Source organism: Pseudorasbora parva, chromosome 25 (assembly GCF_024679245.1).
Source record: "Pseudorasbora parva isolate DD20220531a chromosome 25, ASM2467924v1, whole genome shotgun sequence".
In the NCBI taxonomy this organism is placed as follows: domain Eukaryota; kingdom Metazoa; phylum Chordata; class Actinopteri; order Cypriniformes; family Gobionidae; genus Pseudorasbora; species Pseudorasbora parva.
This window is the reverse complement of record NC_090196.1, coordinates 8320301-8345630: the sequence shown is the minus strand read 5'-3', so window position 1 is coordinate 8345630 and position 25330 is coordinate 8320301. Positions and strand designations below refer to the sequence as shown.

The 25330-nt window shown below is 40.1% G+C and overlaps 1 protein-coding gene across 2 annotated transcripts in view; it reads right to left on the bottom strand.

The window, feature by feature from the left end:
- The window catches only part of b4galnt4a (beta-1,4-N-acetyl-galactosaminyl transferase 4a), a 317216-nt gene that overhangs the window by 30790 nt on the left and 261096 nt on the right, over positions 1 to 25330 (bottom strand). For both annotated transcript variants that reach the window (XM_067436802.1, XM_067436803.1), the window contains exon 9: positions 8869 to 8935. In XM_067436802.1, the coding sequence (XP_067292903.1) occupies positions 8869 to 8935 (67 nt within the window). The remainder of the gene's footprint in view (positions 1 to 8868; positions 8936 to 25330) is intronic.

The window sequence follows — 25330 nt, the reverse complement described above, 5'->3', positions numbered from 1 at the left end:
GCTACGGTTCATTGAATTTAGCTAGTGTGACTTTAGCTCACTTAGTCGATATAGTGGAATAAAAACAACACTTTTTTCTCACTGCAACTTCAAAGGAAGTAAGACAATGTTGTCGAAACTAGCGATGGATACCTGAGGTAATGTTATGTTAGACTGTTTGCTAGCCTGGCATAATGATCTCATCTCAGTTAATACTTCTCACTATTTATTCAGAGGGTATGACCGATTGTTTTCCATATATCCATTTTCTTTAAAGTATACTTTACCAGTAAACTGACAACGCAAGTAAACCGCGTTTACATGACTTTATTAATAAACCGGGTTATTTCCTTGTAGTGACTTCAAAAATAATAATGTCCGTATCTGACTGAGTTTTTCAAAGGTTATGTCAGTTGTGATGTTAAATAAAGCGTGCACCGTGTCAGCTGGAGATTTACGGCTCATATTATCCCTCATGCGGTTCCAGATGCAGTGTTTTGACTGAACCTCTTCTACTTCTGCTGCATGAGAAGAGAGAACACATCTTTACAATTTTCTGGGTCTTAAAGCAGTCTGCGTTTGTGATATATGTCATTATTTCATGCAAAACGCTAGCTCGCTCTGTCTGGATGCATTTAAATCTGCTTTAAGTTTGCGTGTTTGTCACCTATCACACATCCGCACTTCAGTAAGCCGACAGAAAACAGGTTAATGCGTTTACATACAGCACGAAATCAGGGTAAGAGGCAAAAAACCACCTGTTCCGACCGGTTTATGCTTATGCCGTTTATGACTTTACTCCGATAAAAGCCATTGTTGGCTTATTAGGCATAATCGGCTTAAGAACGTGCATGTAAACGCACCCATTGGCAGGGTTCAATCCGAGGGGCGGGGTAAACGGTTGTCTTTCAAACTCCCTCTGCACACAATTGGATAGAGCTTAAACCAACCAGAGAAACGTGAAGCGGAGCTCGTTGATAGATTAAACATTCGCTGTATCCAGTCGGCAAAACTCAGAACACATCTTCCCTTTTTAAGAATGACTTCAGTGCCGTTCTTTGTTCTTTTCTCAGAGAACAGCTTAACTTTAAGTCTTCCAGAGTCACGATCAAAGCTGATTCGACCGCCGTTCGCCAGAGACCTTGCACACTGATACCCCTTTTCCACCAAGGCAGTGCTGGTGCTAGTTCAGAGCCAGAGCCTAGTTTCAAATCGGTTCTTTGTGTTTCCACAGCCAAAGCACCAGCTCTGAGCCAGGAAAAGTGGTTCTTAAGTAGCACCAAAACATTGCTGGGCTAGAAGTAAGAACTGCTTACATCAGGCGCTGGGGGCGGGGTCAACAAGATGAACACAAACTGGAGATTGGCTAAATAGCAGCTAATGGAGCTAATAGCTGCTGCTCGTTTATAATCACCGTTAGTAGTGGGAAGTTCGGATCATTTTACTGACTCGGATCTTTGAGTCTCGTTCAGCAAAATGAACGAATCTTTTTTCGAGTCATTTCGAGTCATTTCGTTCATTTCACCAAAATGACATGTTAAATAGCCCAACACATCTAGTACTTATGAAAATGTTGATTACATTTTAAAACTACATACAAATAAACTATAGGGTACAGCAACCAAAGCCAAATTATAAGAAACTGAAATGTTTAATTAATTGATTAGTTGTTGGGTCAGGCTATTGCAGTTTCTCTGTTAGTTCACCTCACCTCCTGATCCAAAACATTCTTTCTCTTGCAACTTCATATTTATCACGTTTGTTTTCCGCCTCTCGTGTCTTCGAGCTCCTCGAGACGTTAGCTGTCGACTCGTCTGTGTCTGACTCTGATCAGATCTGGGGGCTGGGCCGCCCGGACCGTGCGTGACACAGGTCCGGAAACAAAAATGATTAGTTCTTACGAGTCTTTCGGGTTTGAGTCTTTCGTTCTTCCTGTTAGTCCCATATAGAGTCTATGCTGTCAATAACGGAAACAGAAAAGATTAGTTCTTTTGATTGAGTCTCGGGTTTGAGTCGTTCGTTCTTTTGTCACGTGACTTGTCACCGTATAGAACACAAGTTCACAACCTTTTTAGTAAAAAGCACAGTTATTTTTTTTTTTTTTTTAAATATTATTCTCAGTTAATATCAGACATATACAAATATGGGAAATATATTGACTATTCAAGTCTAACATCACAAATTCATTTAGACTAATTTTGAATCAACTGTGTGTATATATATATATATATATATATATACACACACACACACACACACACACACACACACACACACACACACACACACACACACACACAGCATGTGACTGACAGCAAGAACGAAAGACTCAAACTCGAGATTCAAAAGAACTAATCTTTTCTGTTTCCGTTACTGACAGCATAGACTCTATGGGACTAACAGGAAGAACGAAAGACTCAAACCCGAGACTCAAAAGAACTAATCATTCGGAGATTCAGAGCTGATTCAGAGGCCATATGTTGCGTAATGCGCATGCGCGGTCAACACAAAATGAACGAATCACTATCTGAGACAACTCGGTAGTCCCGAGTCATAATAAAGATTCGTTCAAAATGAACGAATCGTTCATGAACGACACATCACTAATCACCGTCTATACAAATTACTGCGAACTGCGTGAATGCGTTGGATTCGCTGTGTTTTGATGCCGATGATTTACGATGTCGAATCAATAGTAACGCAACGTTCGGCATTGTTGATGGAAGGCTCGTTCGAGATGCCTCTGCGCTGTGACATCGCCGTATGACATCAAAGTAACAGCGAGAGGAAACGACTCCTTATGCTTTTGAATCGCTCGCGCAGTATTTGGAGATCATATGCGGGTTGGTCTGCGCAGCGTCGATGCATTAGATAGAACATGCCTGGAAATTGTGTGTGTGTGTGTTTGTGTTTCCCGCTGCATCGCTAGCAGTAGAGTCCTGCAACGGGTCGGGTACCCGCAGGCATAAAAGTGGCTAAAACGGGTGGATTGTGACATTTATAAAATACACAGGCGGGGGTGCGGGCGGATAATTAATTCCGTGCGAGCGGGTAGAAGTGCGGATGAAATATATGTGCAATATTTTTCTGTGTTGTGGCAAGGTGGAGGAGCGAGCGAGACCGGGGCGTGATGGCGAATGAGCAACACCAAATCTCAAATCCTCTCATGAGGGAGCTCGGCAGCATACAAGGACGAGAGATCACCAGACCTGGATTTTACGTTGAGTTGTGTTTGTTTTGTTATGTGTGTGCACGCCAGATGTCCGTGAGGGGCCGCATTACTTTCGCTTTGTTTGGTTAAGTCTTTTAAATGTTTGCTGGTTTTCGAAAAACGATCCGATCGAACTAGCACCCGGTTCATTCTGGTGGAAAAGGGGTATGAGTCCGATGCGTATTAATGAATGCAGAAAAAAAAACCGCAAAACAAGACAAAGTGACGTCTAGTGAGGATGAATTGTTTGTCCTGAGTAGATATTGGGTTCATCCACTCTTGCGATCGCGTAGAGAGGAGAGTTTCCCCTCCTATCAAGCGGGATTATCCAGACCGACCGATCCAAAGTTTACTTTAGTGTCAGTTGCTCAGTTTGATGCTTTGCTAACTTAATTCCTTAACTGGCCACTAGAGGCAGGCTCCAGAAGGGAGCAGAATCTCATTGAGCGTCATGTTAAAATTCTCAACTTTACATAAAAAAAAAAAAAAAAAAAAAAAACATGTTTACAGCCTGGTACAAATTGTGGTTTTGGCCTGTAAGGCTAATTTTGATCTTCATGACAACTGTGAGGGGGGTGAATTTTTTTATAACTCATTTGTTTACGTTATATAAAGCCTTAAAGTTCTGCATAATTAAGGGCGTGGTTACAGGTGGATAGCCATTTATCTGCCATTTATAGTCATTGCTTCACCTCAGCTCCACGCACATCCCGCCTTTTTGCCCATTTTCTGTTATCCGGGAGTGACACGCGATGACTCGCTCACAAGATGGCAACGCCCAGCTCGCCCTGACTTTAAGCTTCAGAACGGCTTATCGGAATCCTATGGGTGACGTCACGGACACTACGTCCATATTTTTTTACAGTCTATGGTTTTTACGGATGCGAAAACGCAGAAAATCTAACCTGTTCCGAATTTTATTTGACGGACGAAAGTTTCGGAGACAGTGTGCAAGCGTGATTGACATAACGTGAGGTCGAATTTATTTTTTGAAGTGCGTAAATTTCGCATGCGAATTACGGACTCAGTGTGCAAAGGCCTTAACACACAAGTGCAACTCGGCCGTCATTATGTTAAGCCCCGCCCACCGACTCTATACACAATGGCCCTCATTTATCAATCTTGCGTAGAAACGGGTGTATATGTTGGCGTAAGATTATGCTTACACTCCTCTCACCGCCTGATTTATGAAGCTGTGCGTACCTCTGCAATCCAGGTGTACGCAATACCTGCCCTTGATAAATGCGGCGGCTGAAAACGATCGTCATTAGAATAACACGCCCCTATATATTCAAGTCTCCGCCTCCCCCATGCCCTCATTTTACGCCATGGACAAACAAAAGACGGCAAAGAAGCGAAACTTCTCCGACGTGGAGATCGGGCGCGCTCAATCATCTCACTACTCCACTAGTCAGGGCACTGATTAGGACATAAGTCAATGGGCTGACTCCCTGATCAGTGCCCTGACTACTGAACTAGTGAGATGATTGAGACGCGCCCATCGAGATCACCAGGGAAGTGGAAAAAAACCCCGAAATTGTTTTATTTGGGAGTTTAAAGAGTGGAATTAAAGGCACCTACAAAAAAAAAATATGGACACAAATAACGAGTACTGTTAATAGTGTGGAGGTTGAGAAGCGCACTCCAGCAGTTTAAATAGCTGTTTGGATGATCAATCACTGCATTATTTTACAGCACGTTTTGAAAAAATTAGCATTTAATTTCGTATCACGGCACATGTATTGGGGTGTACAATAGTGATGATGATGTGGTGTGGAGTAAGATTCATTCACATTTAAAATTACATGACAATTTGTAAGATTCTTATTCTTATTATTATTATGATTATTATTAGGGCTGTAACGATACACCAAACCCACGATTCGGTTCGTATCACGATTTTTGACCCACGGTACGATACAAACCTCGATATGGGGGGGGACAAAACAGTTTTATTCTGTACAGAATTCTGTAGCCTATTTTGCCGTCAATACCATATATCTGTATGGTCAATAGGCTGCTGCCGACGTTTTCTTTGCGGTACCAATAGGCAATATATATTTAACATGACGTATAGGGCCTCCTGTACATCAATACCAACAGAGGCGCCGCGTCAGACACGCTTCTGGTGTGCAAAGAAAGAGAAAACGCCACGCAGCCGCCCCGCGGATGACACGCAACAGAAACGCCGCGCTCACACCACGTTGCCAGCCGGTTGGGGAAGCTTCTTGAAACACTTACGACAAATTGTGTGGGTCTTGTCAACTACACGATTGCCATCCTTGTTCTCCACCGGGTAGCTGAAATGTTGCCATACTGCTGACTTAAAAGTTGGACCTGGACAGGAAGGATAATTCTGGGAGTTGGAAGGGGTGTGTCGCGATTCTGCCTTCTCACATCGCGATACAGGTTCGTGGACCTGCGTATTGCGATTTCGATTTCATATCGCATATCGTTACAGCCCTAATTATTATTCTTAATGACGCTTGTTATTTAGAAGAAGAATGTCGTTTTTATTGATTTTATTATTATTTAAAAGAAGAAGGTCATTTTTATTATTTTGTCAGTCTGAATTATTTTAGTCCCAGTCCGTGTGCAGCTGCCGGGCCAGGCGGGCCTGAAACGTCAGATAAAGCGCACAGGCTCGCGAGTTGCGACTGGAGGAATAGGCTACATATGCCTACAAATCAAACGCTTTGGTAAAGTCACACAAATTAAACATTGACGTTCATATTGCACAAAAATAAGCACTGAATATTGTTGTTGTGATATTTAACAGTGGGTTATATAGCATATCTTGTCAGTGCGTTTTGTGGTGTTAGGAATTGCTTTTCTGCGCATTTTCCCACTAACTCAAACGTGCGTACACCACCTCCTGAGCTGGCGTAGGATTTGAGCGTGCCGTACGCCAACGTCCATATTGATAAATCCCAAAGTCACCGTGGGTTTGGGTGTACGCAAGGTGCACGCTGGAAATTTGGTGTACGCACTTTTGATAAATGAGGGCCAATGTGATTGGCCTGACCAGAGTTTGGTTTTTACAGCTCAGACGTATATTGAGAGTTGCTAGACGACACTCGTGGCAGATTAGATTTGCTGCCGCTAGGGTGCGTCTAGATTTCTAGGCTAATCCAATGGGCTATTTAACAACGTCTTCAGTGCCTTTTATGGGTCTTGAGAGAGGAAATGACATTGGTGTCAATGAAGGCCTTTCTGAGCCATCGGATTTCAACAAAAATATCTTCATTTGTGTTCTGAAGATGAACGGAGGTCTTACGGGTCTTAACGACAAAAACTAATTTTTGGGTGAACTAATATGTAAAATACATGAAGAAGTGTTGTGAATACAGAAGACTATAGTAGGCGTTATAGACTGATAGGTTGAGAGTGACTCTTGATGGATCCTCATCCTCTTGTACCACTGTTTGAAGAATTCATCTTCCAGAATCCAGAATCTGGGATTTCATTTTTAGTCCATCTCTGCAAAACGGACTACAGGGTAGGAGATGGACTAAAAATGAACATCCTAATCTTACTGCCAAACTTACTGCTGGTCCTTCAAGAGTCACTCTCAAACTATCAGTCTATAAAGCCTATAAAAACAGTCTTCATGTATTTTACAACACTTCAGCTTGTAAGTTGGGGTCATTTTATAGGAATATTTACCTAACTGTAACGATTCCTGATGGTTTCACACTGCATTCTTTTGCAGTTAACATGTCTTTTCTTTAACCTGTTTTTGTCTGACCCTGCTGACCCAATGAGCATTTCACTCTCTGTGCACAAAGCGGTGATGTCCTCAAGCGTGGAGAAACCCATCGCTCTCAGCTAATACAGATAATGATCCACAATCAAATCTGAGGCTGAAATAAATTGAACAGGAGAAACGGCAACATCAGGATGTCCGTCTCTGTGGTATGTACTGTATTTAGGGGCCTTTGTGTGTCTTTATGCGCAGTTTATGAGGACATGATTCGGTTTATGGACTATTGTATGTGACTAGACCTTAGAGGTTGCAAGCAAAACGGTTTTGCACGTCAGAGTCAGACTAGTGTTATACAGAACAACAATGGAGTAACCGTTAGCGCATTTGAATGACGAAGCACGCGATCGTATCGTTTACTGATGTTTACTCATGCGACGGTAGCCAATAGCAGAGACATTTGAAGTTGATTTACTCACCGGCTGCTTCCAAAGCAGGACCGAACCTTTATCGCTGGGACCGCTCTGTCAAAAACACACTTCTTTGGTATGATTTGGTGAAGTCCTGTGACAGCAGTGACCGTGGAAATCGCGACGCGACTGAAGCGATGCCTTGAAGCTTCCCGTCATTTCTGCGTTCAAATCGGTTCAAATGCAGCGCTGCCTTCCCGGAATGCTGTGCTGAAGCGTTGAAGTCGCTCGACGTCATCCATAGGAATAAAGTGGAGCGCGGCGCGTCATAAGTGTTCACGGACGACTGGATCTGCACCTGAGAGACTGTTTACGGCGTGCATTTCCTCTCTCTCCCTCTAGTTACGCACACGCGCACCCTACCGGGAGAAGAGCCCGTACAGCCCATACAAGGACCTTCCGATCTATTTAACGTCAAGTAGACCCATACTCGAAAAAAACTCGCCGAAACTTGTGAGAAACCGGAAGGAGTATTTTTAACACAGAAATACTCCATCAAACGTCCAACATTAGTTTTTTAAACTTTGTCTATATTTAGGATGGGAATCCAAGTCTTTAAAGGTGTAAAAAGCTCAGTATGCATGAAACAGCATTTCACCCCCCCTTTAAGTCTCTTTTTTGGCAAATTTTATCAGTAAGTTGTTTTTCATTTCCAGCCTTCATGAACAATTATATATCACTTATAAATGAATAAACACTTCATCAAAATCTCCATTTGCTGGAAAAACTATATAAATATTATTATAGAGATCTCATAAATCTATTTTCCAACTTGACAATCTATGAGGCCAGAGAGTGGGAACTGCTTGAAAACATAAGCTCTGAAGACACTCCAAAAGGCTATCCTTGAAGGTCAGCATGATCACCATGGCAACGGTATGCAAGCTACGGATGTCCGCGCTCCATGCCTGATCTCCCTTTGAGAGCAAGATCCGACCGACTCTTTACAATCTTGTTCTTTTTCCTGTGTCTCTCTTTGTCACAACAGCTCTAAGCACATTTTCAATTTTGCTTCACCTCTGGGCATTGAAACCGAAAAGTGTTAAAAGCAAATTACGTTGTCTAAACTCATCAATTTTGTGGGGAACTCAGTAGGATGCTATTAAAAGTCTTCGCACTTACAACTTTAGGGCACGGAAAACTACTTTAAAGTGTAATGCGGCTAATACATCTAGTTGTTTCAAGCCCGATGGGACACACTGTACCATTCCCTACACAAAGACCAGCGATTGGAAACAGCCTCGGGCAGAAGAAGTCACTGTCATCAATCTCACTGATCCTGAAAAAGCCACTTTTTTCCTTCTCTAAAGCTCTCGGAGACACCATATGTTTCATAAACAGGTCACAGTATAACCTCTTGAGCACCTCAAAGAAAACCATCAAAGTTTAAAGTTAAAACTGTCATTTAATCAAACTACTCAAACCATGGTGGTTTGGTGGCAGTTCGATGGCTAGTCAATGCTAGTTATTTTTAATTTGTGGAGTTTGTGGAGAGGAAGGGTTACCTGTGTATAAGGAGATGTAGGCGGAATCAATGACCTCATACTTGAGTCCTGGCAGGAAAGGGCGCCACTGTAATAAAGACAAAGAGGAACAGTTAGAGGGAAAGTATACTCAAGCCTCATATAGCACGGGCAACAGACCGTTCTGAGACAGCATGATACATCTCAGCAAGCAATAGCCGTCTTTTCCCTGCCTCGGTTAGCTATAAACCCAATATAGTCTGGCTATGAGTAACACACTTCTAGCTAAAATAACCTTGAATTTGGTTACATGTCGTTTTTGCCAAAATAACTTATGTATGATATTACATCATGTAAGCAAAGTCAAAATTGATTACAAGGTGGTTGGTTTAATTCATGGGTCTCAAACTTGCGACCTGTGGCTCCCTGGGGTGATGGATTGCGTCTAATTGCGAATTGCGTCTATTGCGCAATTCGCAATTAACTCTGGCTCAAAACTCTGGCTCTGATAATACCTAGAATATCTAAATCAACTGCGGGTGGGCGATACTTTTCCTATTTAGCACCTTAACTCTGGAACAGTCTTCCTAGCATTGTTCGGAAAGCAGACACACTCTGTCAGTTTAAATCTAGACTAAAAACACATCTCTTTACAATGGCATACACATAGAACATTTTTCATTTTTTATTATACAGATCAATTGACTGATTGTTAGGCTGCATTAACTAGGTCAGCCGGAACCGGGAACACTTCCCATAACACCTGATGTACTCGTTACATCATAAAAAGTGTGGCATCTACGCTAATGTTAGTTTCTCTGTTTATCCCGAGGTTTACTGCAGTCGGCCGGATCCAGGCCGTGTCCGGATCGGATGGTCAACCTGCGTCTGGACATGACCAACACATCCTGGAGTGTCTGCTGAGTCCGTGTCAATTGGTGTCTTTTCTGAATTTGCCTCACCGGCACGTCATGCTCAAAAAACCTGTCTCCAGCGCAATAACTCTGATCATTTCATCGTTTCATGTCGCGCCATCCTCAATAAACCCGTCTCTTGCATGATACCCAGAAATGTTGAATATTCCAATCTAATATGATTTCTGACCTGTAAGGTTGCCGGAATAATAATCATACACGGTGAGTTAATAGGCCAGAGGAGAACTGGTGCCCCGACTGAGTCTGGTTTCTCCCAAGGTTTATTTTGCTCCATCATGCCGTGACGGAGTTTTGGTTCCTTGCCACTGTCGCCTTTGGCTTGGCTTGCTCAGTTGGGGACACTCAAATTATGATCCAAACTAAATATAGAGAATTCTGTGAGATTAGGTTGCTATTAGATGTCTTTTAAACGCAAAATTGCTTGCTGGGGTCCTCCAGAAGGTACTAAGGGGTCCCCAGAAAATTTCAGAGAATAAAAAAAACTAAGCAAAAAATTGATAAAGTCTACCAAATCTTGCCACATACATGCCAAAAATGGAACAACAGCAAGGTGAGTAAAAGATGGTTTTATTTTCTTTAAGTGTACCCGGGCCTTTAGATTCCATGTGTGGAATGATTTAAACCATATGATACTGAACTGTGTCCTATTGAAAATGCTACCGGTAACTTTACTTGTCATGCTCAGAACAAATCGGCCCTGGATCCTTTGTCCCGAGCTCTGAGTTAGGAGGGGCCCGGAAACCCCAAAGGGGAACCTACCATGGGTCAGAGAGTCAGAGAGTCCCTTCTTATCTAAAGGCTGAAATAGCTGAGCTATATTAACATCCACACCAGTGGACAATATTGTTCTGTTAAGTTTGTTTAGTTAAGCGCATATTTGTCTGCCGCTTTAAGTGCTTCAGCTTGTTAATTTAGAATGGATTCTGATTGGCTGTCAGTGTTTTTATCATTCATCCGCTGGATACAATAATTCTGGGAGTGATTCAGTTATATCGTTTCTCTGTGCCGTTATCATTATAGCTGTGGTGTGAGCTATTCTTTAATATTGAGAATGATTTTGTTTACTATATCTTTATAGTTATAATCCTTGGTGTGAACAGGCCTCAAGTGGTGGATTTTGGCCAGAAGAAGCTGCAAAGTGGACCTGAGAGTCAAAAGTCTGGCAACAAAAGACTAAAAAGAAACTCTGCTGTACTAAGACAAAGTTTCTGATGAAAGTATTGCACAAAGTGACGAAATCACCTCTAGACAAAGGACGTCTCTTTAAAATTATAACGCAAAGTTAAGGCCATCAAATCATCAAACCCTTTAGTGCCGGCAGGTCAACGGCTGATCAAAGTGTTGAAACTGTGTAGACAGGAAAAGTATAGTGATTGAGTCCAATCCAGATGCAATGCCCAGTTTCCGACCTCACTGAAATGGAAATGTTGCACAACGACAAAATATCGTGTCACTGCAGTTGAGGCTAGTTAAAGTAAAAAAACTGATTACGATGAAAGATATTGGTTGTCGTTTTATCGGATCAAGGACATGTTTAGGACATGTTAAAGTTGTTGAAGTCGAACTACACTGGAATTTTGGAGAACACAGAAAAATAAGAATCAAAAAGGTCCATGTGGAATCATGTGTGATTAACACATCAAACAACTATTGATGAACAATTAATAGAACTACAGAAGATGGAAAAAAATCTGCTATTTATTCATACATTTCAAGCAAGGTCACCCTCACTAAACAGATTCACCTATTCAATCACAACACGACACACAGCAGCAAATGAGAGAGACACACACACATCAACAGTAGCTTCTTCAGCAGCACACTTACTACCCATCCGACAAGCTACAATTCTTTTAATGACGTTGTGCAATTACCATGTCACTTCTGCTTACGCTCGCTGTAATGAGGGGAGACAGGCCATTTTCCACACACACACACACACACACACACACACACACACACACACACACACACACACACACACACACACACACACACACACACACACACACACACACACACACACACACACACACACACAACACGCACACACGTTTGTTTTTGTGAAATGTGGGAATATTCCATAGGCGTAATGGTTTTATACTGTACAAACCGTATTTTCTATCCCCCTACACTGCCCCTGCCCCTAAAGAAAACATTCTGCATTTTTATTTTCTCAAAAAAACTCATCCTGTATGATTTATAAGCATTTTGAAAAGTGAGATGGCCAATGTCCTCATATTTCACCCTCTTCTTGTAATACCCATGTCAAAATACACATTTGAGTCCTCATATTTCACAAAAAAACATGCCCACACATATGCACGCACGCACACACACACACCCCACATTATTGAGGAACCACTAGTAACGATGAATATATGGGTTCATTTTGTGCATTTTTCCGAATTCTTTTTGTGACAATTAAGCATATTTTTACATCAACTTTTACCCTTGAATTCTCATTCAAATTTTCATTATTGTTTAATTATATCTTTTTTTTATGTCAACAAAAATTTAAATCTGTTTAATAAATAGCACCTTCACATATAAATACACTCACCTAAAGGATTATTAGGAACACCATACTAATACTGTGTTTGACCCCCTTCGCCTTCAGAACTGCCTTAATTCTATGTGCCATTAATTTAACAAGCTGCTGAAAGAAATGTTGGCCCATATAGATAGGATAGCATCTTGCAGTTGATGGAGATTTGTGGGATGCACATCCAGGGCACGAAGCTCCCGTTCCACCACATCCCAAAGATGCTCTATTGGGTTGAAATCTTGTGACTGTGGGGGCCATTTTACTACAGTGAACTCATTGGCATGTTCAAGAAACCAATTTGAAATGATTCGAGCTTTGTGACATGGTGCATTATCCTGCTGGAAGTAGTCATCAGAGGCTGTGTAATCATAAAGGGATGGACATGGTCAGAAACAATGCTCAGGTAGGCCGTGGCATTTAAACGATGCCCAATTGGCACTAAGGGGCTTAAAGTGTGCCAAGAAAACATCCCCCAAACCATTACACCACCACCAGCAGCCAGCACAGTGGTAACAAGGCATGATGGATCCATGTTCTCATTCTGATTGCGCTAAATTCTGACTCTACCATCTGAATGTCTCAACAGAAACCGAGACTCATCAGACCAGGCAAAAATTTTCCAGTCTTCAGCTGTCCAATTTTGGTGAGCTTGTGCAAATTGTAGTGGAGATGAGTGGTACCCGGTGGGGTCTTCTGCTGTTGTAGCCCATCCGCCTCAAGGTTGTGCGTGTTGTGGCTTAACAAATGCTTTGCTGCATACCTCGGTTGTAACGAGTGGTTATTTCAGTCAAAGTTGCTCTTCTATCAGCTTGAATCAGTTGGCCCATTCTCCTCTGACCTCTAGCATCAACAAGGCATTTTTTCCCACAGGACTGCCGCCGCATACTGGATGTTTTTCCCTTTTCACACCATTCTTTGTAAACCCTAGAAATGTTTGTGCGTGAGAATCCCAGTAACTGAGCAGCTTGCGAAATACTCACCAACAACCAACAACCATGCCATGCTCACAATTGCCTTTCTTTCCCATTCTGACATTCAGTTTAATTTCAGGAGATTGTCTTGACCTGGACCACACCCCTAAATGCCATGAAGGAATTGGCATGTGATTGGTTGATTAGATAATTGCATGAATGAGAAATTGAACAGCTGTTCCTAATAATCCTTTGGGCGAGTGTGTAAAAAAAACAAGTTTCAATTATAAGTACACATTAATCCCTGTGCAGCCTTATGGACTTTTTTTTTTGTATCATTTTGTGCTAATGCTAACTACATACAGCTCTGAAAAAATTAAGAGACTACTGCAAAATTATCAGTTTCTCTGGTTTTACTTTTTATATGTGTTTGGGTAAAATTAACATTTTTGTTTTACTACTGACAACAATTTTTTCCAAATTCCAAATAAAAGTATTGTAATTTAGAGCATTTATTTGCCGAAAACAACAACTGGTCAAAATAACAAACGATGCAGTGTTGTCAGACCTCGAATTATGGTAAGAAAATAAGTTCATATTATTTTTTAAACAACACAATACTAATGTTTTAACTTAGTAAGAGTTCAGAAATCAATATATAGTGGAATAACTAATAACTAATAACTAATGGTTTTGAATTACAGCTTTCATGCGCCTTGGCATGCTCTCCACCAGTCTTTCACATTGATGTTTGGTGACTTTTTGCCACTCCTGGTGCAAAAATTCATGCAGCACGGATTTGTTTGATGGCTTGTCTTCGTCTTGATCACATCCATCCATCTTTTTGATCACATTCCAGAGGTTTTCAATTTAAATTTCAATGGGGTTCAGGTCTGGAGATTGGGCTGGCCATGACAGGGTATTGATCTGGTGGTCCTCCATCCACACCTTGATTGACCTGGCTGTGTGGTATGGAACATTGTCCTGCTGGAAAAACAACAGTCCTCAGATTTGCCGAGCATTGTCAGAGCCAAAAGGAAGCACATTTTCTTCCCGGACAAACTTGTATGTGGTTTTATTCATGCCTTTCTGAAGCACCCCCAGATCATCACCGATCCTCCACCGAATTTCACAGTGGGTGCGAGACACTGTGGCGTGTGGGCCTCTCCAGGCCTCCGCCTTACCATTAGATGACCAGGTTGGGCAAAGTTAAAAAAATTGGACTTATCAGAGAAGATGACCTTACTCCAGTCCTCTACAGTCCAATCCTTATGGTCCCTTGCAAATCTCAGCCTGGCTCTTCTTTGCTTCTCATTGATGAAGGACTTTTTTTCTAGCTTTGCACGACTTCAGCCCTGCCCCTAGGAGCTTGTTTCGAACCGTCCTTGCCGTGCACTTCACCCCAGCTGCATTTTGCCATTCTTTTTGTAGGTCACTTGATGTCATCCTACGGTTGTTTAGTGACATTCAAATAAGTTGGCGGTTTTGTTGTCCCCAATGTCTGCTGCTTGACCTTGTTCTTATGAACCGCAGACTTTGAAATTTTATGGATGGAAGCAACCTGATGCTCACTGTATCCATCTGCCAGTAAAGCCAGAATTGAACCCTTCTTTTCCTCACTCAAAACTTTCCTTTTTTTAACTTTTTTTTTTTGTGCCATGGTCAAAAGTTATTTTTTGATTCCAAGACTTTTGGGGTACTACTAGCACTGTTTTTGCCATCCAGCTAGTCCTACTGCAAGAGGACCACAGAAGTGTTTTTATACTTTTCCTTATTAAATAAGATTTGGTTCAGGTGATCACCTAATCAGCTCATTCCGTAGAATGAGATATGCCTGTGTTGAGATCCAAAAGACATTTGAAAGGAATGGCTTCTATACTTGTCAAAAATACTTGTAGCTTCCATGGCTTCCATACTCATGGCAGTGATCTCTTCATTTTTTTTCAGAGCTGTACTTTTTTGGCACAGGTGTGTATTTTTATTGGAATTTTATTATTAAACCCCTATTTAAAAAAAAAAAAAAAAAAAGAATTGCACTAGGTACACATAGTGATGTTACGTCTGACACCGATGCTCCGAAGCTTGCTTCAAACTCGAACGGTCCTTGAAATGAACCACTGCTTCGGAGCTTGTATCATTACGTCACTAGTCACGTGAAAATGCCTTCTGAAGCAAACAAACTGCTTCACTCCTGTAGTGAACCACCTGACTGCTTTGACAGCCCAATCAGTGTTGACAGGTTTGAAACCTGCCGGCTGTATTTCTGTATGATACTGCCATGCTAAAAAATATATAAATAAATAAAACAACACAAAAATAAATAAAAAACTCTTTTACTGAAATTCTATTGCATTTAATGGTTTTCATGGGAATTTTATTGGTTGTAATGGGAATTATTGTGGTCTCTGTGGGTCTCTTCTGATATGTGTTGGGTTCTATTGGTGGGGGCATCACATCCTAATGGAATATGTCCCACACACACAAAAAAAAAAAATCTGTAGTGGTTTAAATTGTAAAAGCCAACGGTTCCTATTGGTATTTTAATAGAAACCAATAGAATTTCTGTGATGGTTTCCAGCTTTTTAAAGCTGGTCTGATCTTCTGTCCTTGTCTAAAGAAATAATTATACACGCACAAATCATTAATGTTTTATTATCAAGGTGAACACATGAAATTCCTCAGTATCTGTAAAATGTACCTACATAAACGAGCTTCACAGCACTAACACTGTTTCAGCTTCGATCGCCTCGGTAAACCCGGTATAAACGGGGCGTGAACATAAGCCTACTTGCATTTTATGGTTGTCAGCTTTGTTGCATTACATTTACTTCACCAGGAGATGGTGCTGCAATTTCTATCTGAATGAAGCTTCGAGTAACGAACCATTTTCGACACAATTGTATCAGAAAGCAATAATGCTTTGAAACGCTTCATTTGGCCATTACTAGGTACACAAATTACTGAAGGACAAAAATGTTCCTATTGAAACTGCAATATTTAATCCCATTGCCATTTAACTATAATAGGCTTTCATTCTGCTAACAAAATTTTAATTGTTACTAGTTTTTACCAGATGGTGCCATTTTTTCATGTTTGGCCTATAAAGAAAATACTAACTTTATTCCTGTTTTCTGCTTCTGCATATTAAAAAAGGCAAATTGATCAATTATGCAGCTATAACTGTGTGGGTGTGTTGGTATGGATGTCATAGTGTGGTTTGTATGTGTGTAATATAATAATTGTGCGACGTGCGTGTGCTTGTAATATTTGAGAAATAAAACACTCAACTGTACTACAAATCACAAATCCAAACACTGTGTGTATCAGTGTGGCATCTAATGGGGAAAATGTGGCACTGCGCCCAAACAAAATCTTACTGAAAGCTCATTTTTTGAAATATCAACCTCAAATTTGGAACTTTTTTAGATATATAGCTTTGATTTGAGTTCAAAATGTTTCATTAAATATATATTTTATATAAAATATTAATCATAAATCATTTTCATAAAATATTTTTGGTTTCACTTTTTTAAAGGGTTAGTTCACCCAAAAATGAAATTTATTTAATTAATGACTCACTCTTCAGTCAATCTCCTGAAGCATCAAAAATACATTTTGGTCCAAAAATAACAAAAACTACTATTTTATTTAGCATCGTCTTCTCTTCCGTGTTTGTTTTCAATCCGCGAACAAAGATTTGAACGGTTATGAATCGTATTCTTATTCGTAATCGTATTGATTCATGATTCGGATCGCGTGTCAAACTGCTGAATCGTGAAATGCTGATTCATAACCATTCAAATCTTTATTTGAGGACTGAAAACAAACCCGGCAGAGAAGATAATGCTGAATAAAGTCGTAGTTTTTGTTATTTTTGGACCAAAATGTATTTTCGATGCTTCAAGAGATTCTAATTAACCCACTGATTTTACATATGGACTACTTTGATGATGTTTTTATTCCCTTTCTGGACATTTTATTTCCCTTTCAATGAAGAGACAGAATCTCTCGGACTAAATATAAAATATCTTAAACTGTGTTCTGAAGATGAACGGAGGTCTTACGGGTGTGGAACGAAATTAGGGTCATTAATTACATAAAATTCATTTTTGGGTGAACTAACCCTTTAACTTTGACTTTAAATAACTTGTTTTTTAATATCTTATAATAATACAATTTCTTTCTCATCTTGACTCAGACTCTTGACAGATTTTTGTGTGAAATTCACACAAGCATGAATTTAGAAACTAGGTCTAGAATAAAAAAATAAAGATTAGAATCACTCAAAGTGTGATTGAAACAGCACCCACTAATATTACTTTAAAGTATAATAAAACCCATTGGCAGATATGAGCCTCTTCTTTGTGATTCATGTAGGTGCCTGGGTTTGTGGACACTATAATCATTTCAGCTTTTAGAAAAGACAGAGTGCATGAGACAAATATGTGTTGTGGCAGAGAAAACAAAGGGCTTTGTGTTTGTGTGTGTGTGTATGTGTGCATGTGTGTTTTGACCAAATGCCCTTACAATGATAGTAAAACTTGAAATAACCTGCAATGTAAGAACCTCCCAGGTCCCCTGCAGGATAATAATTTAATAAAGGCACTAAATAACGTGTTCTTTTTTTAGCAGCAGGGGTCTATAGTAATTATGATGAGCTTAAATGAATAACTATGGAAGACTCTATGTTATGTGCCTACCGAGCTAAAGAAATGTGTGTGCTTTGAATTAGCTGTTCTTGTCTTCACGCTCTCATGTGTCTGATGACATTTCTTCTGTGCAACAGAGGTCTGGTTCACTGGCCTGAAACCTTCAGTGTGAAAAGACAAAAATCAATACAAGAGGGAAAACAACAAAATGTAACAATATAGCCTGAAAAGTGCAAGTGTTTCTGACAGAATTTTATTATGCTCAGAGCCTGTCTGCCTGACAAATGCATACAGTCACAGCTTTTCAATCTTATCAAGAGTTCTGGCAAAGTTGAATTCCTGGGAATGGAAATTGATATTGAAAAATGTTTTATTTGAAACGATCTTAAAGCTACACTGTGATATTTCCCCCCATCTAGCGGTGTAAAGGTATATGACCATCCAGTGAATAATAGTTTCTGTTCCTCTCAATTCTGATTTTGTTTTAACTCCTACGGTGGCCGATTTAGTCCAAGATTAACATGGCAATCCCCCTCTTCACATTGGACACGGTACCATTGAGTGTTAAAGGTCCTGTTCTTCGCGATCCCATCTTTCAAACTTTAGTTAGTGTGTAATGTTGCTGTTAGAGCATAAATAATACCTGAAATATTATAAAGCTCAAAGTTCAATGCCAAGCGAGATATTTTATTTAACAGAAGTTCCCTTTCAAAGCCTACAGCGAACTGTAGTGTTTTGGACTACAGCAGGAAGTGCAGGGATGTAATGACGTCACTAGAACCGTTTGTTGACTAACCCTCCGCCCACAAGAATACGCAAAAAAGTGGCCGTGGTCTTGTTGCTCTCCCACGTGGAGAAGAGCGCGCATTGAGCGCATGCATCGCCCCGTTATGGTAAGAGGCGGGACCTTTCCGGGCAACGTGCGTAAGCTGCTGTCCAATCACAACACGGGAACCGCTGGCCCAATCAGAACTCGTTATGAAGGAGGGACTTCATAGAACAAGGAAATCATCAGCCCTTTTTTTAGGACAGAGGAAACAGCGCTGTACAGATTAGTAAATTGTGTGAAAAATACTGTTTTTTTACACGCGAAACATGAACTCATGTTATATTGCACACTGTAAATACAATCAAAGCCTCAAAAACATACGGCGAAAGGCGAAGCTTGAATTTACGGGTATGTCCCTCTTTGGCTAATGTACTTTCAAGATGGAGGGGCAACATGGCGACCAGCATTCGAACTAGAGGTCTTCACGGGGCACCCGAGACCCGTGGACCTGGGATCCGACCCGGGACCCGTACGGGTTCGGGTCTATATTTTAAATGGTCAGCCGGGTCCGGGTCGGGTCCCAATCTATTACTTCGGGTCCCGGGTCTGTTAACGTTGTAGCCTATGTAATACGTCAATCAGACTCGGAGAACACCTGGCCGTGAGAGTCAGCACGGCTTGTGTGTGTAACTTACAAATTGCTAAATTAGGATAAAAAACGTATGAGCCGGGAAATGAGGTTTAGAAATACATAACAACAACAAAAAACAAGCTCGCGCTCTGTCTCTCTCTCTCGCGCTCGCGAGAAAGCGGGCAGATTTAATGCATGCGCGCGGTAATGTACTCAAGAATATATTTCAAGACCTCAGGTGAACTGTCACATACATGTTTTCTGTGATGCTCAAATTGCGTAAAAAAAAGCTCATATTTCAGGCTGCTCCAGCTGACGCGTGAGTGCAGTCTCAAGCGCGTGTCATGTTTCTATGGCAACCCAAGCTTCCACAGTGACATGACTTTAAAAATAATATGAATAAACCGTCTTGTTTAATCTTAAAGTTCTGCTAGTCAGACTCGGCTCAGAGAGATTATGGCAAATAAATAATGCTAACGTAAGCGGCCATGGCACTGAAGGAGCAATAGTTATTAGTTCAAAAGGGCAGTCAAAGTTATTATGCGAGTTAACTCATAAATCCGTCACTGTGAAATAAAGTTGAGTTTTACAGCTGAAATGATGAGTGAATTAAGCATTCTTGGAACAATTACAGAGGAATATTGTAATACATCACAATCAGGTACAAGGAAGGGAGACAACGGCTATATATCGTTAGTTAGGCTGACTTAGACAAAGTTATTTTTCGCAGCTTGTTTATTAACTTGTTAAAAGCAGTTTATTGTGTAATATGAGACAATCGGGTCCAGTCGTAAATATAAAAAGTAAAAAGTATATGTATTAGTATAAGTATAAGTATATAAAGTAATATACATTAATGAGCACATCTATTTTTGAAAGAACTAAGTGTTTTAAGCTAAGAATAAACTAAAAAAGTTACACAGTGTAGCTTTAATATTAACAGCTCTTTTTGGTTTGTTTAATGCATGTTCTCCAACAACGAACAGTGAAGGATGAGAGAGAACCATGTTTATGAGTTTACACACAGACATTTCTTGTTGGATTACCACAACCTTTCAACTAAACCAGACAGAACTGCTTTTGGTTTTAGCCAACCCAACACTTCATCATAACTTCTCCATTTAGCTAGGTTCATCATATGGTTCATCAACCATGACTCCATCCATGACAGCCAGGAACCCTGGAGTTATGATTGATGATCAGTTGAACTTCACAGACCACATTATTAGAATTGCCCGATCCTGCCGATTTGCCTTATACGACATTAGGAGGATCAGACCCTTCCTATCAGAGTATGCTACACAACTCCTTGTCTAAGCCTTGTCCTTGTCCTTGTTCTTTTCAGACTGGACTTTTGTAATGCTCCCTTGGCAGGCCTTCCACAGGCACTGTCAAACCTCTGCAGCTAGTCCAGAAGGCAACAGCGAGAGTGATATTTAACGAGGCGAAGTGAGCGCACATCACGCCTCTCCTCATAAAACTGCACAGGTTGCCAATTGCTTTGTACATCAAATTCAAAGCAATGATGTTTGCCTAGTGGCTCTGCACCCCTATATCTAAACTCAGCCCTTCAGACGTATGTGCCCTCCAGAAGCTTGTGGTCTACAAATAAACAATGCCTTGTGATACCATCCAAAAGAGGCAAAAAATCAGACCTTTACCTTGACTGTTCCAAGCTGGTGGAATGACCTGCCCATCTCAATCCGAGCTGCTGAGTCTTTAACCATTTTCAAGACACTGCTGAAGACTCATCTTTCTCGACAACACGACCCATTAACACTAACACTTACTAGTCTACATCTATTGAAACAAACTAAATACCTTGCTACTTGTACTGTTCTGGACTGGTCATGGCACTGTATATTGTTGCCTTATTGCTGGCTTGATTGTTCTCCTCATTTGTAAGTAGCTTCAGATAAAAGCATCTGCTAAATGATTAAAAGTAAAAGTAATGTATCTATCTCTGTTTATTGAGGGCTTGTTTGTGTTCGCTGTTGTTTTTTCTAGCAAGATCTGGCTACACAAACACAAATTAGTCTAAGCTTGTAGGGGAGACCGGGTATGGTTGTAACACTTTTTTCTTCAGCACCTAAAACTACCTTTTTTTTTTTAGCTACACGTCTGAAACTTTTAGGCAAAGTACCCACACTTGTCTACTACAATTGGCAACAATTTAAATTTCTCCAACTATATTACAGACTTTTTGAGATGATGACAAATACAAGGTGGTCCTTTGTTACAACCTACCCCACTACTGGGGTAGGTTGTAACACATACTGGGGCAAGTTGTAACAGGTAGACAAAATGCACAAAAACACAAAAAAAGGGTACTCCAAGTGTTATGCCACAAAAACAAAAAAAGTTTAATTTTAAATCAATAGCTTATAATTAACATATTTAGCCCCATTCTACAGAACGAACAAATGAAATGCATTCTTTATCAGTCACAATAGTGACAAAAACAAACAAACAAAAAATGCATTCTTAAGTCACAATGGTGACAAGAACAAAACAATAAAGTGCATTCTTAATCAGAGTTACAATGGTGACAAATGAAATTGGTCAAGCCTGGAGTGCATGCCTGGTGGGCCCAAAAGATACATAAAACACACTTGACCCACACTTCTTTGGGTCTTGAATTTCTAATTGGTTCCATGCAGATGACACAGAAAGAAGGAGTTATCATCCTTCAACCTATTCCCGGCAGTTTTTTTTTTTTTTTTACATTCTTTTTTTCTCACCCAAGTTCTAAGCATTCTGTAGTATTATTAAAATCACAAAAAGTTTCTTATGTGTGTGTATGGGGATGGTTGTAACACTTTCCAAACACGTGTTACAACCTACCCCACCACTGTCACCCACTGTTTAGCTAGCTGTATTAGCATGGTGCTTTGAAATTAGCAGGAGGTTGATACACCATTCTTTACTAGAGAAACTAAAAATTGACCTGATATAACTCATACAACATTATCTACAACAGTAGAAGTACTAAAAAATATATTATCTTGTTTTTTTTTGTTTTTTTTTACTTTTGTACCTCAGAATTTGATTTTTAGCTGTAGCTTCAGGAGAGATGGCAACACAGACAGCAAAACCTCCACGTGAGATCATAAAGGAAGTCTGAAAAAACTGAAACTGTCAGATGACTCCTATTTTATCCCTGATTCATGGAAATGGTAGTGTTACAACTGTCCCTGTGTTACAACTATACCCTGTCACCCCTACCACTTTCTCAGTGGTTTTCAACGCTATCTCACAACTAATTTGTACATATTTTAAGAGGTGGCTAATTTGTACGGATTTGTCTAAATCCCAGTGATGGGTAGGATTGGGGCGGGGTAATGGGTCGGTCATTTGTACAAATTCATATGAATTAGCCACCTCATAAAATATGTACGAAGATCGGAGAGACCAGTGGCTGCGTTTCACAAAAACCCAAGGTAAGGCATGAGTCCTTCTGGCCATACAACAACGATATTCCCAAATAACTCAATCACATTATATCTAAACAATATGTGGACAAAATCCATTAAAAGAACTTTACAACATATTCAACAACAAATCAATGCAAATACTGAAACAGCCCTAAGCCTTCACTGTTTAAATGATTGTGAATCACTGTAGTGAGATGGTCTTTGGAGTAACGACGTCTTCAGTGCCTTTTATGGGTCTTGAGAGAGGAAATGACATTGGTGTCAATGAAGGCCTTTCTGAGCCATCAGATTTTAACAGAAATATCTTCATTTGTGTTCCGAAGATGAACGGAGGTCTTACGGTTCTCGTACGACATTAGGGTAAGTAATTATTGGGGGAATTTTCATTTTTGGGTGAACTAACCCTTTAATTCGGTTCTTACTCCTGCAAGTTACTGAACTGTGTGTGTACAGTATTAAGCATTAAAATGTGAGCGGACAACCGAATTTAACCGCAGTGTATACATGTCCATAAAAACAAAGAGTAATTCTGCAAGCGTCCTTCTGATTTGGTTCACTTTGCAACAAAACACACAATACTGTATTTTCGGGTTGGATATCAGGCCAAAATGGCTAATGACAGTTTTAGCTTACAAATATCACTGCATTGCATTATTTATAGACAGCAGGCTTGTGCTGCTGAGAACAATCGTTTTATTTATTTATTTATCAGAATAATAATCATACACTGTTTGTTAATAGGCCAGAGGAGAACTGGCACCCCGACTGAGTCTGGTTTCTCCCAAGGTTTATTTTTCTCCATCATGCCCTGATGGAGTTTTGGTTCCTTGCCACTGTCGCCTTCGGCTTGGCTTGCTCAGTTGGGGACACTAAAATTATGATTAAAGTTGTTCAACTAAATATCCAAATAAAATTATTGAATTAGGTCTTATTTAATTCTATAAACTATAATACTGATCTGCCAACATTGTCACTATATGATAAATTAAAACAAGCTGATAACATCACTGATATCTCCAGAATGACTGTACAGCCAAATCAAATTTTGTTGCAATATTGTCCTGCTTTGAAACAATCATCATTGTAAAAGCGCTATAGAAATAAAGTTGATTGATTGATTTAAATTTTATTGCAAAATAAAACATTTGTTTCACAGTTATTTTCCGCATTCATCACGGCTCAACTCAAGATATTGTTGTGAGATCTTTTCTTGGAAACTCAGTCTACAGCAGACGGTCCAAGGCAGGAAATAAATTCTGAAAATTTCATTTGGAAGCCCTTTTGTATTTGCTCAATGCTTTTAGTGAAATGAGGAGCAGCCAGCTGCAGCTAAATCAAACCTAAAGTAGTTTCGAGCACTCTCTCCATTTCGCTCTCTCCCACAGAGCATGTGCAACGGACTGATGCTTGCTGATGGCTTCACACAGGGGGGCCGTAATTGTTATTTTTGGCATTTGGGATGGTAACGTGATGACGTTCATTTATTTTACCATGTTTGTTTTGCTCTTTTCTAAAATGGCAGAAGGCTTTGCATATCTTTTTGTGAACTGTTTATGTTTCTCCTCACATACTCATGACATTTTGTGTATAATTAATAGGGATAAATAGCTTTCTCTTTTTTTCATACTCCATATTTTTATCATTGTATTGTGGGAAACAGAGTTGTGTAATTGTGACAAATACAGCAGAACATCTGTATTCAGTTCATCATTCTTGATTCCCAAAATAAAGCCAGTTATTTAGTTAAATGTATAAAACCCTATCATTTATGTTGTAAAAAAATTATTGTGATGATATAGGGTCAAGTAAATATTTTTTGTTAAAAATTAACTTGATGTAGTAATTGAGTAATTGCACTGAAGCAAATGATTAAGATATCTGTACATTTATTTACACACATTCACACACACACGCACGCACACACACACACACACACACACACACACACACACACACACACACACACACACACACACACACACACACACACACACACACACACACACACACACACACCTCTTCGCCACCTGAAACCATGTGCTTCAGACATATGCTCAGATTGTTAAAATAGGGCCCAAAAATGCACTGTAGATGAAATAGTGAGCAATAGAATGAACAGTGAACAGAACAGCAACAAAAGTTCGTAATACATTTTAACACGCATAAGTAAGCATGGAAATAACTGAAGGAGATTTACTAAGCAAATTAAGCCAAATAATATGATTACTATCATTTTGGTTTCTCTACCCAATTTTCTTTTTAAATGATTATATTTCAATTATTAAATAAATAAATAACATTACATTATATTATATTTAATTTAATTACATTTTTATATTTAAATAGTCTCAGCAGGCCTTCCAGAGCCTCGTGCCATCTCAGCAGACCTTCCAGAGCCTTGTGTCATCTCAGCAGAGCTTCCAGAGCTTCGTGTCGTCTCAGTAGAGCTTCCAGAGCCTCGTGCCGTCTCAGCAGACCTTTAGCAGGCCTTCCAGAGCCTCGTGTCATCTCAGCAGAGCTTCCAGAGCTTCGTGTCATCTCAGTAGAGCTTCCAGAGCCTCGTGTCGTCTCAGCAGAGCTTCGTGTCATCTGCTGAGATCCCGTTCATGAATGCGGTTACGTTACTG